This window comes from Bombus flavifrons, chromosome 5, assembly GCF_040668555.2.
Source record: "Bombus flavifrons isolate JBK064 chromosome 5, iyBomFlav1_principal, whole genome shotgun sequence".
Classification (NCBI taxonomy): Eukaryota; Metazoa; Arthropoda; class Insecta; order Hymenoptera; family Apidae; genus Bombus; species Bombus flavifrons.
In genome coordinates, this window is record NC_138446.1 from 12,883,396 (window position 1) to 12,900,562 (window position 17,167).

General features: G+C 39.8%; 1 protein-coding gene across 22 annotated transcripts in view; it reads left to right on the top strand.

Annotated features, from left to right (window-relative positions):
- LOC138179868 (TWiK family of potassium channels protein 7) overlaps nt 1-17,167 on the top strand; it is a 322,181-nt gene that overhangs the window by 248,384 nt on the left and 56,630 nt on the right. For all 22 annotated transcript variants that reach the window (XM_069113087.1, XM_069113092.1, XM_069113090.1 and 19 more), the window contains 2 exons: nt 13,103-15,532; nt 16,533-16,818. In XM_069113087.1, the coding sequence (XP_068969188.1) occupies nt 15,173-15,532; nt 16,533-16,818 (646 nt within the window). In that variant the 5' untranslated portion in view covers nt 13,103-15,172. The remainder of the gene's footprint in view (nt 1-13,102; nt 15,533-16,532; nt 16,819-17,167) is intronic.

A 17,167-nucleotide genomic window follows, 5' to 3' on the forward strand; every position in this document is an offset into this window, starting at 1 on the left:
TCGATGCACGGTCCTGGTTTCACGGCTGTTGACTCGGTTTACGCGGTAATGCAATAAATATTTTTGTAACTCCGAACACGCGGAATCGTTTGAAAGCGCAATAACAGGCCAAGTAGCTGACGATACGTGGGAAAAGTTGAAAACGAAGTTTTACAGGCAACAGGGACGCTCGTTTCTATAAATTTTTCGTCGAATATCAGTAAATATACATCTCTATCTGGTTATTCCGTGAAAACTTCATCGCGTCCTCTGAATTCCTGATCAAACGCTTTTTCTACGGACGACGGAGAGAATCGATCCACCGGGTAGGATTATGTTCAAATACCTTGAATAAGAAGAAATTCACGTCACTAGTTTGGTAGAAGTTGCCTCTGTTCTCTGCGAGATCGTCAGGTTTCTTTATTTTCGAAATTATAGAAGACGCGTCCATTGATTTTCTCGAACGTGAAACGCTCGATGGAAAGAAAAACGATAGGAAGGATATTTGAAATGTTGGTTCTCTGGATAAAATTTCTACTTCGTAAGAAACCTTGCTCGGAACGTAGCTAGGATTTTCTCCGAATTTATGTGCGCACGTTTACGTTTCTATTTTTACACGAATCTGATGGTTTATTGTTCCTCGGCGTTATTTGTCGCAGCGAAAAGCGTTGAAAGGAATGAAACGCTTGAGAAATCTCTTAATCCTCTGGACACATCTTAGAAAGTATTTCTATGTAAAATTGTAATATTTGTGTATAATTCCTTTCGAAGTAGAACGGGGCTTGTTAAGAGAAAGGGTAGAATTGTGATTTTACAATTGACCAGTTGCCTATAATGAAAAGTCAATCTCTTTCTTAAGCGAGTGAATTGAAATTACATTTTCCTCGACATTCGGCTCGTTGACATTAAGGTATAAGAGTATAATATCGCTGAGGTAGTAATGAGCTTTCTTTCATCGCATTTTATCTCAACAAGCAATGGAGAACGATATTAATAGGTACAAATTCATTTCTTTCCCGTTTATGATCCCGGCGATATTACTGCGATAGAAAAAAAGCCAAAATAATAAATATGTACAAATAAAAAAAAATTGTGAAATAAGAATTACCGTTTTAACAAGCCGTTTTAAAAATTGTTCTAAAAACAATTCGCCATTCGCTGGTAATTTCTCTGCTTCTCTGTTCCTTCGATGAAACTTTCCTGTTCCCTCTTCTTTCGCCAATTCGGTTTTTTCTCTGCTTTTGCGGCACTTTCCGTCGGTGGAACGACAAAATGAAAGTTTCACAGCGGGTGAAATCGTTCAAGTGTCTCGTACAGCGCTTTTCGCGCTTCGAGTGAACAGAAAAGCTTCGATAAAGTTTCGAGATATTTCGAAATCGTTCCCACCTATCGTATAGACGTTAAGAGCGAAGGAGCGAAGAAAATCGCGAATCGTACGCTTCGAATTGCGAGGGGTAAAATACGTCATTATCTACGATTACGGATATCGCAGCTTGAACGAGATCTTTGGAACATCGTTTCCGAGAACGAAATCAATGTTCCGATGTTGTAATACATATGCTATAATCGTGGAATATGAAATCTCCGATTTAGAATAATTTCATTCAGATTCGATTCTTCGTATATTCCTCAATAACAGCATTTTTCTCATTCGATATTTAGTCGACTAGTATGGCAGATCATTTCGATGAAATTCGAACAGCTGAAACAGCCTGTATAATTAGTTCATTGGTACGATAGTTATTATTATTACATCGCGGATTTTTATGCAAGTTCGTGCTTGTATTAGCATAACTAAGGAAACTTGGTCTACGTAAACATTTATCTCGCCCATTAAATATCGTAACAAGTACCTACTTAACTCTGAATATTTTTTTTTTATGTTTTTACACATTACGTGGATTTTATACGTTCTAGCAAATATTTCGCATTAAATATTTTTTACGTTTATACGTACGCCTCGTACATTTTTGTGATTTTACGTTTTTCACGAACGAATAAAAATCCGCGGTCTAAATAGTTCATCGGTATAATATTTATTATTGAAACTAAAACGGGGTCGATCTGATTCTCACGTTTTATATTTCGTGAAAATAACAAGCTTTCTTATTTAATCACGAGTTTGAATAGGATTTCCAATAGATTCGTACCATGTTTCTTTCTTTTTGACCGTGCTCCCTGTTTAACCACGACTCTAATCCATGAGTATACAATTCTAATAGAAGTGCAATTAGAATATTCGATATACTTAATGGCGTTATTCAAACTGCGGCTTGAATCGGCGTTAACAACAGCGCCAGCTATAAACAGAATCCGATTCAGCCGCGTCTATCGTCAGCGTTTCGCGAGCGTCTGTGTTACCGCGCAGCGATTCTCCCGTTATATAGGAAAATCTAATTAATTTCCGTTTTGTAATGCCGAATTAACGAATTTCTCGGTGGTGGCGTCGTAACGAGCCTGGACCTGGTGGCGCGCGGCTTCAAACGCAATCCGGAGCACGTAATTCGGCTTACTTCCGCTAATGAAGGAGGCCTGCAGCGACACAAGCGAACGCGTGGACGTAGGTCAATTTCGACGTTGCATCTAGAATAATATGAGCAACGGAGCTCTGAGAGACGACGAATCGATCGACGTGCCGGACAATTCGAATTCATTCGGTTAATTCCACCGGCTGATTCGGCAGGTTTGCACGGCCAGGGGTCCTCTGCAAACGAGAGCAAATTATTGTCATACCGACGATAATTGAGCATAGCCTGCTAATAAACTGAACCGAATTGCCGACTCTTCGCGAGCGGCCGGGATTCGACCAATTGTGGCCACCGACCGAGACTCCCGCCGTCCAATAACACTCTCTCCCCGTTTATAGTAAACGCCGCGTTGCGTTTACATCAGAAATTACCGGGCCGATTTGCCCGCCCCATAAACGGGAAATACCACTTAAATGGAAAAACCTGCCACGGAACGCGTTCCCTCTTTTGTTGTTGTTAGTTACAACGATGCAGATCGAATGATCGGATTCCAATCTTGTTTAATATCTCCGGTCGTTTCCGTTATCGAAATTACGGAGTTAGGAAACTCGATAGCGTCCTAATCTTGGAAGTTTCACCAGATTCCTAACTAGACTGCGCATTTCCGTGCAAATTCATATTTTTGAGAATATAGTAATAAGGAAAATGGAACCCAATTAGAGGATGTTTTATCTATCGAGTATTACAGGAAGCACTATACTTTGGATATTTTATAAGTAGATAATATCTTCGGTGTTTTGACTTGTTGAGGTTGAGATTGTCTGATTGAAGAACGAGTGGATGAATTTGTAATAGAAGAGTATATTGAAATAATTAAAGGTATAAGTATAATGTATAAGTTATATGCTGATTCAGATCCTTACTCTCTTAGTGTTACTAGACAATGGAATTATAGGGAGCACATATATTTATTTATATTTATTCATATGTTTATAGCGAAAGGACATTACTAAAAAAGTTAAGCTTATAGCTTTCGCTAGAGACTACAGGGAACATAAATAGAAATCTGTTTATTAGTTCCTTTCTTTCTAGACCTTGCAACCCAAAACATAATGTATATTCAAGGATACAATAATATGCACCTTTCCTTATTTAGAATATTTCTGCGTAATAGCAGTCTCCAGGTCACGGATATACATAAATAAAGATGTAGAGTTTTTCTTGAAGTAGTTACTTCAACATGACTATTGTCCTTGCGAATTACACGGGATTCAGCTCTTTTCGTCTATTTTTTCCACTATTCCTACTTTATACCTGGTGATTGATTGCTATGTTATACAGGGTGGTTGGTAACTGGTGGTACAAGCGGAAAGGGGGTGATTCTACGCGAAAAAAGAAATCGAAAATATAGAATAAAAATTTGTTTTTTCTTTTTTTTTTATTTTTTTAAAAATCTACAGTGAGATCCGTTATAACGAGACGTGATAAAGTGCACGCGTACCGAGCGAAAATTCAAAGTCGATTTTTTCGAAAACAAAGCCTCAAACGAAAAATTTTTATTCTATATTTTCTACTTCTTTTTTCGCGTAGAATCACCCCCTTTCCACTTGTACCACCAGTTACCAACCACCCTGTATATCCGCTCTCTAGCAACGATTAGAATACGAATCAATCATCTTCTGTTGACCTGTAGATTTATACTGAATCTAAACTTATTAGCTTGGTCTATTACACCGATAACTATGATAAACTACAATTCTATTATACTTTATAACGCAAGTAAACTTTTAGAAATTTAACATTAACCAAACAGTTTAACCACTAATTAATATTATTTTGTATACCCTATATATGTCTTCGTATTATGTGTCTTAATATTTCAAATCTCTTATAAATACATAAAAATCCGCAGTTTATTCACGATGGTACGTGCAATATTATCTTTTCAAATCAAAGATAGAAAAGTTTCTGAATAGAAAGGGGCAATAGAAAATCATAATATTTTTGGTGAAAAATTGATAGAATTGTTTCTATTCGTATGGAATTAAACGGGAAATAGAATTATAATCCAAATACATTAATAACTCCGGATCAGTAGCCTTTAGAATGTCGCTATGCATTATGAAATCAGCCACGTGTTAAGTGGTTTCGACTGTAGACTGTCGAGTACTCAAATAATCTGCTGAAACGTTTATCAACAAAATTCAGTTACCGATTATGTGTCGATACGAATAGAGGTAACGCACACGATAAACTGACGTGGTTTGGCAACTCTTTGTAATAGAACTAATAGCGATAGTCACTGTCGCTTGACAAGATCCAGCGCGCATTAATGTGACATCGACGAGCGGTCGGCCAATAATTTCACGTTTACATGCTACAACGTAACATCCGTGTGTAATGTAGCGCGCCGATGGTAAATAGTATAACATTTATACCGGCAATTAACTTCTAATTAGTCTGGTACTACACACACGCGCCGGTTTACATTTACGCTGCCCCTCTAATCCATACAATTTACAACTTCTTTTCATAAGCTTCACATACGTATCGCAATTCTTGAAAATGAAATGAAACTTCGCTTTACAAAATATTCAAGTTAGAAAATTTACCGAAAATATTCAGACGCCAAACCATTGCGCGAGACACAGCCATGCAATCATTTTTAATCAATTTTTTGTACTGATAAACAATCACGTTTTCGCGTTTACAAAATCAATTGTCTTCTTTCGTTTATTATCTTCTATTTTGCATTTTATCCTATCAAATTAGTATTTGTTTATTAATATTATGGTATTAGACTGTAAATATTATAAATGCAAAAGAAGAAAGGAAATATATTGCTACAGAGGCAAGGAACAATATTTCGTTGAAAAAAGTTGTACATTTTTACAACAGTCCAAAGAATTTCATAAATTCCACGACGTTGCTCGATACTAATCGATATTTATCAGTTTGAACGGAATTGTACACAGGAACGTCTGTTCGTCGAGAGCTGACGAGAATCTTAACCAGACAGGAATCCGGAAAAAATTGGAACGAGTTTTCAGGACGAAGTAAGCTTCCTTGCATCGCTAATTTTGGAAAATACGAGCATACGCTCTCGTCTGATGCCATCGCGTAACCGCATTCTCTAACAAGCTAAATCGAGAAAGGACTCTCCCGAACGGATACGCCTTCGCAAGTATCGTTGGTTACGTGCAGAAGGGAATTTCATCTCGGAACACAAATTTCAACCTTGTTCCATTTTGCAGCGTTACACATCGGTTCGTTGTGCCCATATTCACCAGGTTGTATACGAGAAAGCAAGCACACCATTTTGAAAGAATGTCATAAGTCGTAGATTATTATTTTTTTCTTTTTTTTTTTTCACGCTCCGCAACCATCTTGTATGCCATGTTGTTATCTCCGCTTCTATTATCTTTGCTCTTTCCTGCTTTTCTTTATGCCGGTTCCTGAATCTCGCGTCATTGTCCTTTTCATTTTAACCGAAGAGCATCCCATCTTTTGTTCTTTCGACAAATTTTTAAAGGATTTATTTTCTTCTGCAATCTCTGAATTCATTTTACCTCCAGACTTTTTTACACATCGTAATGACGAATAAAAGCTAAGAAACATAATAATTCTTACTCTATTGCCCCCTTATTTTGTGTTTTCGACGTCCACGTAGGTCCTGTTATTTTATCCGAGAGATTACGAATAGAGCAAGAAATCTAGATTACCGCGAACGTAAATATCAATTTTCACGTAACGGAATGCAAATTATCGTTCTCGTAACCTGGAATTATTATGCACGCGTTTATATAAAGATGCAACGCGTAACGCACTTTCCTCCTGAATCGTCTCGTTTTCTTGCGATTTTAAAGAAGAAAATAAAATACGTCTACAATATTTTATATACAATCATTTGCTTGAACAAGTTTCTCATGCCTGAAAACCATATTTCCGTATCTCGATATATTTTTGTCATATTCGAGGATATTTTTGTCGAGTATCTATTACCTACACGCTTGCAAATATTCCGCCAAGTATAACGCAAGTATTCCACTTCCCATTGTAGTTGAAGTTGGCCCGAAACCTCGCTTCGAAATTCACAGAAAACCGTGTTCTGGCCGAGAGCACGAAGATCCGTGGTCGCGAACACAATAATGGATCAATACCACTTACCTAACGCTACATTGTTCGTGGTTCTCGGTTCTTCCGAATAACCCAACTGTCTCTGTCTCCTTTTATTCCATACGCGGTTGTTTCTGCCGTTTAGAAGCTTGAAAACAGAGGAACGGCTACGTGAAACAACAGAAATTGTCTGCAAGTTGCGACACTTTTTCTCGACGTTGTTCCACCTGCTTATGGCTTTCGCACACGTGTAAATGCATGGTACGGTGTACGTGCGGAAATATCGATGCGCTCGTGTGCACCGAAACGATGGTGATAAAGTTTGGCAAACAGCTGCGAGGAATGTATCGTCGTTATTTGTCCAAGTGCGATAGTTTTTTGTCCTTCCTTTCCCAGTCGACGTCTAACGATGTTTCATCACGTTCAGTTCTTGTTCGAATGCCTCCGAGGTTAACCGAATGGACTTTCGTAAAAAGGTTACAAATGCAAGTACTTCGAGTAACGACTCGTTTGGGCTTGGTTTATCAATCGAACTGGTTGCATCCAACGACTCTTGATCGACCCAAAATTCGGTTCCTGTTGGAGTGTTTTTAACGATCATTCGTAGAAATTTATTTAATATTTTTTAAATTTACGTTTTAACCAGTAATTTAATTCTGCTTAAAGAGATCTGTCCTTTCTCTTAGCTGTTCTCTTAGCGAAGCGTTCTTGTCGAAGTCGGAATGTTCTTTGTAATTATTAGTATCAGGAATTTGTATTACGTTTAATCGGTAATTTAATTTTGTTTAAAGAAATTAATTCTTTACATTTTTTAGATAATCTGTTCTTTCGCCGAAGCATTCGTCGAAGCGTTCTTTATCAATATTCGTAGGAATTTAAATTACATTTGATCAGTAGTTTACTTTTGTTTAAAAATACTTCTTTCCTTCACGTTTTAGATATTCTGCTCTTTTCTTGAAGTTTTTATCGATGTGTTCTTAACGATTGTTAGTAGACATTTTTACATTACATTCGACTGATTTAACTTTAATTTATTTTAACTTAATTTCATTTTGTTTGAAGAGATTTATCCTTTTCGCTTTTTAGATAATCTGTTCTTTTTCTCTGGGCGGATGCATAATGAGCCTCGTCGAAAGGCAGGCTGTATGTCGCTAATTTGAATTGTAGAATTCCCGTAATTAACGACACCTCAGCATCATGCATCTACATTCAAGGACTGTAGCTCACGTGCTGATGTCGTTAGCTCTACGAGCAAGATTATAACACGGCAATTGCCAATGAACAGGCGACGACGCAACGCGGCCCTAATTAGTTCGAGAATCTTGATTAAAGGTCGTAGTCTTTCAGATTGTCACAGCTGCAAGCATCGTCGATAACAATTGAAAAATCGGTCGCTTTGTTTGAAACTCTTTTTCATTTTCTTATCACAACCGTACATTATCTAGTTTCTAAACGCCTTATTTATTAAAACCTTAAATAATCTTAAATATTAAAACACCTACTACGTTACATTTGCTGGAAAATTTCAATGAATTTTACTTTTTTTTTTTGGTATTTTACATCAAGAGCAGATATGATGCGAACAAAACCGTAAAATACTAAAATAAGTAAAAAATAAAAGTAGTAGAAAACATTCAATTTGTACCATCAACGAGTGCCGTAATTATGGTCGACAGCGTATTTTAATAGATTTTTAATGATTAGATTTGGAACAATTATATTAACGCCATCGACGAAAAACGGTTTAACAAAAGCGTTGAAGCAGGAAATATGGAAATAATTCGAGGAAAATCTTATGAAACACAATAAGTGCTTTAAATTCAAAACGGGCCACATTGTATCACCATGTGTATACCCTATTTTCCATTGATCCCGACTAGTTTGAATATCATGACGGTGCCAGCTTAATGAAATTTTCGATTGCCTGTATTGCCACTGCCATAAATTTTCCATCGCCGACTGTGATTTCGTTGGTCGCTGTACGAAATCGTACAAATTTGAAGGGAAATCGAGACAAAAGCTAATATTACTCCATTTTCGTTCTATCGTATGGAAGCGGAACATCGAAGGCTACTACGAATTTATCACATCTATAATTTATTGATTCGCATAAATGTTTATTTCAGACGAGTCCAGATAACCGAGAAATTTATTCATTCTTTAATTGGTTTAATTTTTTTAGCACGCGATATTTTATTAAAATTAACAATTTTTTCTTTCGAATCTTTCCACGCTTAATAAAATATTCTCAGTCGTTTTTAAATTTAATCAAAAGAAATTGCCCTATTCTCTCCTATCGATAGAGAATGATATCTCGGATACGGTGCTGTCGTAAGTTTATCACAATAAAAATAGATAGAGGGAAGACTGGCAACCAGCCGGATATCGAATTCGGTATAGTCAGCAGATAGGGGTTTAAAAAGTCGTATCGCGTGCTCATAAACCAAAGCTATTTTGACACTTACCTGGCGTTGCTCTATTTGCTAGAAAATTTTCTCCACTTTGCTTAGCGAGAAATTACCTCTCTTTCTCTCTCGGCTGTCTGTCATCCTCTATCTGTGCTCACCACCCCCGAAGCCACCAGCATCCACCTCGCATCTCAGCCTCATCCAATTCCCATTGCTTGTAGTGGTGCGACGCGGCTATTCGAGCAAAAGCGACCGGGTAAATATCTTGCAGTGACGGTAAACGGAATTGAATAAACATTTTTCAGCAAATAGAACCGACAATGGTACGAATTTAAAAGTCGCTGAGACGAGCACAGGTGGTTCTCCCGCCAGCGTAGAAGCGCCGAACGGAGAAATTGCATTTCACCCTTCTTGCTTCCCTTCTATCGTCTACCTGCTATGCCGTCTTCCCCTTTCCGTGCCTTCCACGTTTCTTTCTACCTTTCGTTTTTCTTTTGCACGCGCGGTCACCGCCGGTTCCCTTTCCGTTTCCGCGAACGACGCCAACCCCCATAAAGTCACACGGCCATGATTCTCAACGATGAACTGGTCGGTAGGTGCACTCGACGCTCTGAGCCAGTTATCTCCCGATTCTCGCTGGAAATTGGTTATAAATGCTAATGTACGAGCCAGCTGCGGCGCAATCTCCGATGGTGGAAGTTCTCGGAGGTAAAACGCAGCCGACATGCAATTTTAAGGTCGGTACGTCGTGGCATTCGTCGCGTCGAAAGACGAATACTCGACTGTTGGCGGAGGAAGCGGAGGTGTTCGGAGGTGCACTCCAATTTAGGAAGTTAGGAAAGTATGCTGGGATCGCTTTGCGTACGAGAGAGAGGCAGTGTTAACAAAATGTCGAAGCGAATGCCAAGGATAGCTATCCTTGTTACGTAAGTTGTCTGAAAGAACATCCGGAGATCTAAGAACAAGGGCGAGGAATTTAGAAATTTCGCCAGCAAGATGAGTATCGAACGAAGTTAGAAAAAATTGATAAGTACGTGCTTTGATAAAAATAGATGTCAACGTTGAGAAATGTATTATATTATTTCCATGTGAACAACGTTCCACGTCGTATTTTGCACCTAACTGTGCGAAGAACGCAAGGTGCATCGTTAGAACGACGGAACGATGTAGATATCATTAGTCGAATTGCGGAGTTTTACTCGCTTGTGAAAAATTTGTAGGTGTGAAAATCCATAGAATGCACGTAATATGCAAACATGTATAAAATATTCAAAGTACAGTAACCTTTATAACGTTTAACGGACAAAATAATTCTTTTATCCAAGTTGTAGTTTCTCAATTATATTGAGAAAAATATATATTTACATAAATATCCACGACGTAATTATTATATAGCCGAGAAATAACTCTAGCGAAATAAAAATCTTGCACCGATTTGGTCGACAAAAATTGCACGTTCAGGGGTTAAAGCTTTGTAAAAGGTGTTACGAATCCCATAAATCAATGTAAATAACCCTGAATCGTTTGGCCCTGGTTCGACTAGGTCCTGAGCCCCGATAAACCATAAAATTGGAACGAGTCGTCTTCGATCGTTCGCAATAAAGGAAGGAGGAAGGAAAAGGGTAAGAAACTATCGCTCGTTTACGAGGATACACAAGGATGTTCGTAAACGGGCTGTAAAGGCAGAAAACGAAGAGAAAGGCGAGAGAATAGGTGTGGAACGGGTTGAAAATCGGAACGGAAGTGGAAAAGGTGAGGATCCATGGAAGCGCCGTCGCGGGGGCCGATTTACGATCGCGAGTCTGCTTCGATAGTTTGTTCTCAAGGCAGACCGTTTCTCCGCCTGCAAAAAGCAAGATCGAGAACATCGATCAGGACAGACTATAAATTAGCATCGAGTTAGTATCCGACGAGTTCAAATTCATTGTCTCTTCTTTTATGTTTGCGGGATCGGGTTTCGATGTGTTTGTGGCCGTTTGTTTGCTCGGGACGCGAATCGGTAACTGGATGCGGCCAATTTTCCTGTTCAAATACGGCTGCGCGTGTCTGCGAATGCTCGGTTGTGCACTACATTGGTTTCCAGGTGCCGAGTAGAAAAGAAGCCTGGCGAACGCTAAATCCTTGGAAACGTTCCTCTACGGGTATCGGGGTTTTCAAAAACCGAGGTTTTCAGAAGAAAACCAGCGAAACAGGTTTTATCGCTGGTATCGAATTTTGAAAGGTTCGGCTCACGCGCGTCGAAACCACAGAGGAATCGAGGGAATAAAATTACTACTGTTAACTAGCTCGAATCTCTCCTGTAAACGATAGCGATAGGAAAACTGAAAAGTCGAAGAATCTTTTTACTCGTCGTCGATCCATTTGCTTACGAGGTAAAATTACTTTTCAACCTTTTTTTTTGTTGCGAATTTAGATTTTTATATTTGACCGTATCTATGAATAGACTGTATCTGTATACTAAGCAGCAATACCAAATTTTACGTGATATTTACTAAGCATTCCGATACATCCTGTAACATATATTTTAGAGAAATACATAATTTTTAGCATTCGCCTCTTATTAGGTTTATAAAATTTGTCTTTGAAATTGGTTTTCCAATAATCTGCATTAATTTCCCAAAGCTGTTATTCCTGATTTTAAGTGGCGTTCGCTCATCGATTCGTTAAGTTCGTTCCATCGCTTCTCGATAGAGATTAATTCAAGAGATTGTATCGAGATTAATATCAACGAGATTACCAGTGATTTTTATCGCGAAAATGACGAATAATTTTTCATCGTTTTCCAACGGAATATAATGTCTGACAAATCAGCTTCGTATTTCCTCCAATTATATAAAAACGAAGGTAGTAGATAAAGGGAAACTGCTAAAGATCGGTGCAACGTAACTTCATAGACTGTATCTTTTTTTTTCTTTTTTGACGGCTGTACCGGCCGTATCACATTTCGTGGAGAATCAGAGATCCAACACTAGCCACAATGGGTTCGATATACCGGAGAAGACAGTTGAATTCGAGGTGGACGCCGGACGTTGAATTATCGAGGCAGGCCCTTTGGGAAATCGTGGAGGAGTTCTTTGGAATTTCTGTTGCCTCGTGTGCCTCCTTCGGTTACCGGAGAACCTTCCAGCGGAGGGACCATAATCGATGATCATCCTCAAATCCACTAATACAGAACTCGCGAGATCGTACAAAAGAAAGCGTAGGAAGGTTGCCGGATAAAAATGGAGGGAAGTACGGCCGGCATGGTGAATCAAGGGAGAGGAAAAGTCGATTCGTCTTAAACGGAAACCGTGACGGGTATAGCGCGATTTCTCCAGGCTTCGACATCCATAAATGCATCGCAAGATCAACCGGTTTAAAGCCCTTGGAGTTCTTGATATCCACGCGTGATTCAGGATCTGTGAGCGACTCGATGTTCAGTGATATTTAAATTCGAAGATTCCACGGAAGATTTTGTACCTTATACAGAAATGTATAGCGACGGCTCTGGCGTCACTGTTGAAATCTAGCAACGCTTCCGTGGTATTTTTAATATCGTCGTAACACAGAGCTATCGAAATTCTTCGACGATCGCAGCGAGGATCGCAGCATCAACATTTTGAATAAAGGCGAATAATAAAATCGTGATATTAATAATCGACAGAATCGCGGTTTTATTACCGATAGTTGCGTACGCGTGCCTCTTTCTACGACGAAAATATCATACGCTATTGAAAGGAAACGTAATCCAAACGGAAATATATTTAATGTATTTATTGATTTGTAATTTTATCATTTAGTTTCTTTTCTCGATAAGAGCCTCTCAGAAGCCAAACTGATCAACTACGCTTATTATAGGGTTTATCCATCTTCGCATTATCCAGATACGGAATTATTATTTATGGTTATTTTTATAAATTTATTCGTCGCAAGGAGATAACACGAATAATCGTAAATTCTAAGGAAGAATTAAAAAATAATATTTTCGATTCTCATTCTTCTATGCGTTTTAATTTATGGGGTCGGTCAACATAGATGTAGACGACTCGTATATTGAAACATTAAGCGTTTTAACAGCACTCTGCTGCAGAACAAAGAAAAGCAAGTATAAAATCCATTCAACGAATTCAACCTTCTTGCTTTTGTTTGCAGATTACCTCGATCGTGCGAGAGGAAAACGTCGCCAGGTTCGCGCGTCGCGGTCCGCTGATTTATTCGCCAAGCTCTGGAATGAATACACGAGGATGGCACGACGTACAGGACACGAGCAAATTAGCGGATCGAGTGTGACCGAGTTAAGCGGCTTTTCGCGGTGAGTTTTGCTCCTGCACGTGAGCCGACGATGCGTTAAATCGACGAGCTACGACCGAACGAACGAAACTAGAAGGAAAAAGGAGGAAGCAAGAAATAAATAAATGCAACGAGGATGATAAACGATAACGAGGCGCATCGTGAAAGATTCGTGCGAAACGCAGGACCACGCAGCCGCGAAATGCATCGAGAATACTTATTCCGGAGATCTTGTTTGTCAGAATGAAGCCTTGAAGTTGTCATCCACTTGCTTGCCGGTTGCGTTTCCGTCTGCATCTCGCGGCTCTACTCACGGCTACGTTTCCTCTTTTCCATCTTTTCTTCGCGGACGAGAGCGAAGAAGAGCGAGAAACGAGAGAGCGAAAGAAGAGAGAGAATGGGAAAAGCAGGAACTGATAGCTTTACATTCAACCGGTACGAAGAAAAGTTTAAGTGACTCATGCAGACACTCTTGGAATTCACTCTACGCCGTTATTTAAGTTTCCATTTTACCGCTAACAGAGAAAAAGGCGTCGCCGTCGTCGTCGTCGTCGTCGTCGTGTAGGGGAAGTGCTCCTACGTGTGTCGCAGTGTCGTGGTTTCCGTTCGTGACACCGGATCGGATTTAATCGATTGGTACGCGCGTCGTCGAGAGACAACTCGATACTGTACGAACATCGCCCCTTCTCCACGAGACTCGAACGACAGTTTCAAAATTGAAATTGTTTAACGACGTATCAAAGACAGGAGGGACCACCGAAGGAAAAATTGGTCGCAAAGGATAATCGCAAATTGCAGGCAAGCACGGTAAAACATCGCCTAACCGATGGCAAGATGTTGAAATTGAACAACGCTCTTAAGGCTCGTAAAGCAGAATTATGCGTTGCATAACGTCGGCGGATTCTTTAATAAGATCGAGTTCGACGTTATTGCACCGGCACCCATAAATATCTCTTAAACGTATGCGTACCTTAAGAGGGCAATATCCCCGAAAACGAGGATCGAGCCTTTCGATTTCGTTCTCGATAGAGAGCCTCATCCCGAGGTAGAACTAATATCCCAGAAAATATCTCAAACATCGATTTTGTCCATAGAATTCCGGGCCGCGTTCCAGTCAGGACAGCCGTCCTCTAGAAAAATGACGGGAGTGCCCGGTTCGCATACGATCGAACGTTCCCTCGGATCCTACGAAATCCCTTCGTGATCTGCTTCCGTCGAACGACCATTTTCTAAGAGGATAATAAAAATTGGCGGTGACCGTAATCGGAGTATCCCGTCATCCCGTCACGACTGTCCTTTTATTTCGAAAGCAGCAACTTTCGAGCCTGGTTTAAACGTTTCTGTCATAAACATTTCAGCGCGAGTCGTTCACAGCGTTCTACTGTACCGCGTGCCCAATGGAGTGTTTCGAACCGCGACTCGTTCGCAACGAAGAATCCGACGCTTCGACGACTTTTATTTACGCGATACCGTTAAAAGGAATGGATTCGCGGAGATCGCGCAGACGATCGCGTAGAAAATCGTCGAGAAAGCTATCCACGATCAATGTCAACGACTCGATCGCGTCCAAGTAAATTGCACGACTCGAGTATGCCCACCGAGTCGTTCGTATTTCTAGGAGAAAAAATCGGCCCGACAACCTGCCGGATGATCTCTAGTTGGTATCGAACACAAATATAAGAAAGGAAAGACGATCGTTTTACTCTTACCGTGGAGGAGTGACGTTACGACTTTCACGCGAGGTCAGCTCGAGGGATTTCGAAGAAGATTAGAAGGCCGTTCTTATCTCCCTATTTCTCTTCCTCGCCATCGGTTCCCTCTATCAGCGACCCGAGCTGACAAATGCGAACGACAGGCCGTGCTAAGGTACAGTTCGACAAATGATAGTCAGAGGACAGAATTGGGTGATCCGGTAGGAAGGGAAAAAATAGAATGGAGAAGGACAGCGCGAGACATTACAGAGCTTACGAGGGCTTCAAGCCCGCGAACAATGGCAATACATCGTCCTTGAAGAGGTCCACATCGGACCGCTCGAAAACACATCCGTCGAGACAAGTGAGGTGCCTTTGCTTCGGCGGAGTGCCGGACAAGGCCAGCCAGCACTCCTTTCTCAAAGGTTGTATTATAAACCTTGGAATATGTGCCCTCCTCGTGGCTTACACTTTGCTGGGTAGCTTCATCTTCCTTGCCATCGAGGGCGGTACCGATGCCGGGATACAACAAAGGACACTTGCTACCACAATAGCAGAGAATCAGCCTACCAGACGGAATACCACCGCTTGGCTAAAGCAAGTGAGTGCACAACTATTGATTTCCACCCGGCGGTATTTCTTCCCTTTTTTTCCTCCCGCTTTTTTCTTTTTTTTTTTTCATTTTGCCTTTCATTGTTGCATTTTTACGGTTCACATGGCTTGAATATTTGTCACTTGCCACGTAACGATTCACGCTGTTACGAACGAACGCTGTTTCTCTCGAGCTCTGTTTCATAAATTAAAGCTAGATAAATCTTATATTACTTGCTGTTACGACCATTTGAAACCATTTTGCTGCTTTTCATTCTATAGATTTCAGAGAAATTTTTTCATGATATCGGAATTTTTGCCCATCGAACTATTTTGTACAAAATATTTTTTACTGAAAAATACACAGGCAATAAATCGAGTGGTTAACGGTAAAGATACAATCGAAAAGACTTTACCGAAAAATCATCCAATTAGCAATTGATCTTTCTTTTGAAAAGAACTATATCCGCGTTTGAATCAATGCCATTGCATTAACGTTACTCGCGTGTAATGTTGGCGATGACGCGCTGCTTTAAATAAGCATGACGGTATTTGATTTTTTTCCCAATTATCGCTTAAGCGAAACGGTAAGGAATTTCGACTTATCGTTGCATCTTTGATCAGAATCCCGTTTTCCTACCTGAGATGACCTCAGTGAACCTGAATCAATCGAATTATCGGTGCGTTCTAGCGTTGGTGCTCCGTTTCAACGAAGTTTTATCGATTGGTCGTCGCCAACTAGTTTCTTCCTTCTTTAAAGTGATACTCGTTCCGTAGAGTCTTCTGGGTGGAAAAGATATTTCCAGTTTCTCTTCGTTTTATCCATATCTATCATGCGCTGTTATTCTTCGACGCTGATAAATTCCAATGAAAATTTTCCTTCCACGCGATTGTTCCTTTCCTTAAATCTGCAACGTTGCGTAACCGCGTACGTACTTGAAACATATTTTCGCCAAACTGTATTTGTATTATTTTAATGAGGATATTTTTTCTTTTCTTTTGCTATTAAGGTTAATCACGAAGCACGAGCGAAGACGGTGGAAAACATATGGATAATTACGGAGAGTTTGAATATTCTTTACCGTGAGAACTGGACGAGGCTGGCTGCCCAGGAAATCGCACGTTTTCAGGATCAACTGGTGAAGAGGATCACCGAAGACATGATAGCGACCCAGAACGCCGGAACATATGTCGGAAGTTCCGCTAGTGATACCGTGACAGAAAGACGGATACCGGAATACGAGTGGAACTTCGCCAAAGCCTTTTTATATTCTCTCACGGTGCTGACGACGATCGGTAAGTGTTTCAAGTCGAATTATACGACGATATAAGTATGCTTTGATTTTTATCCAGAATACGTGACATACGATATTAATATTTGTTGCGTCGATTATGTATATTTATATTACATTGATACAATAGCTAGAACGATGAGATCCAGTATGTCGCAAGTAGAACACTGGCCAACTAGATTTTAATCCTCTATGAGTATTTCATGATAATTTTGTCAGAGATTTCTCATTCTCGAAAAATCATTTTTCTTGCTTTGTAATTTTCATGTATTAGGTTGTCCGAAAAGTTTCTTTCGTTTTATAAGGAAATAATAGACGGACAATATTTTTTGTTTTATATTAATTTATTGCAT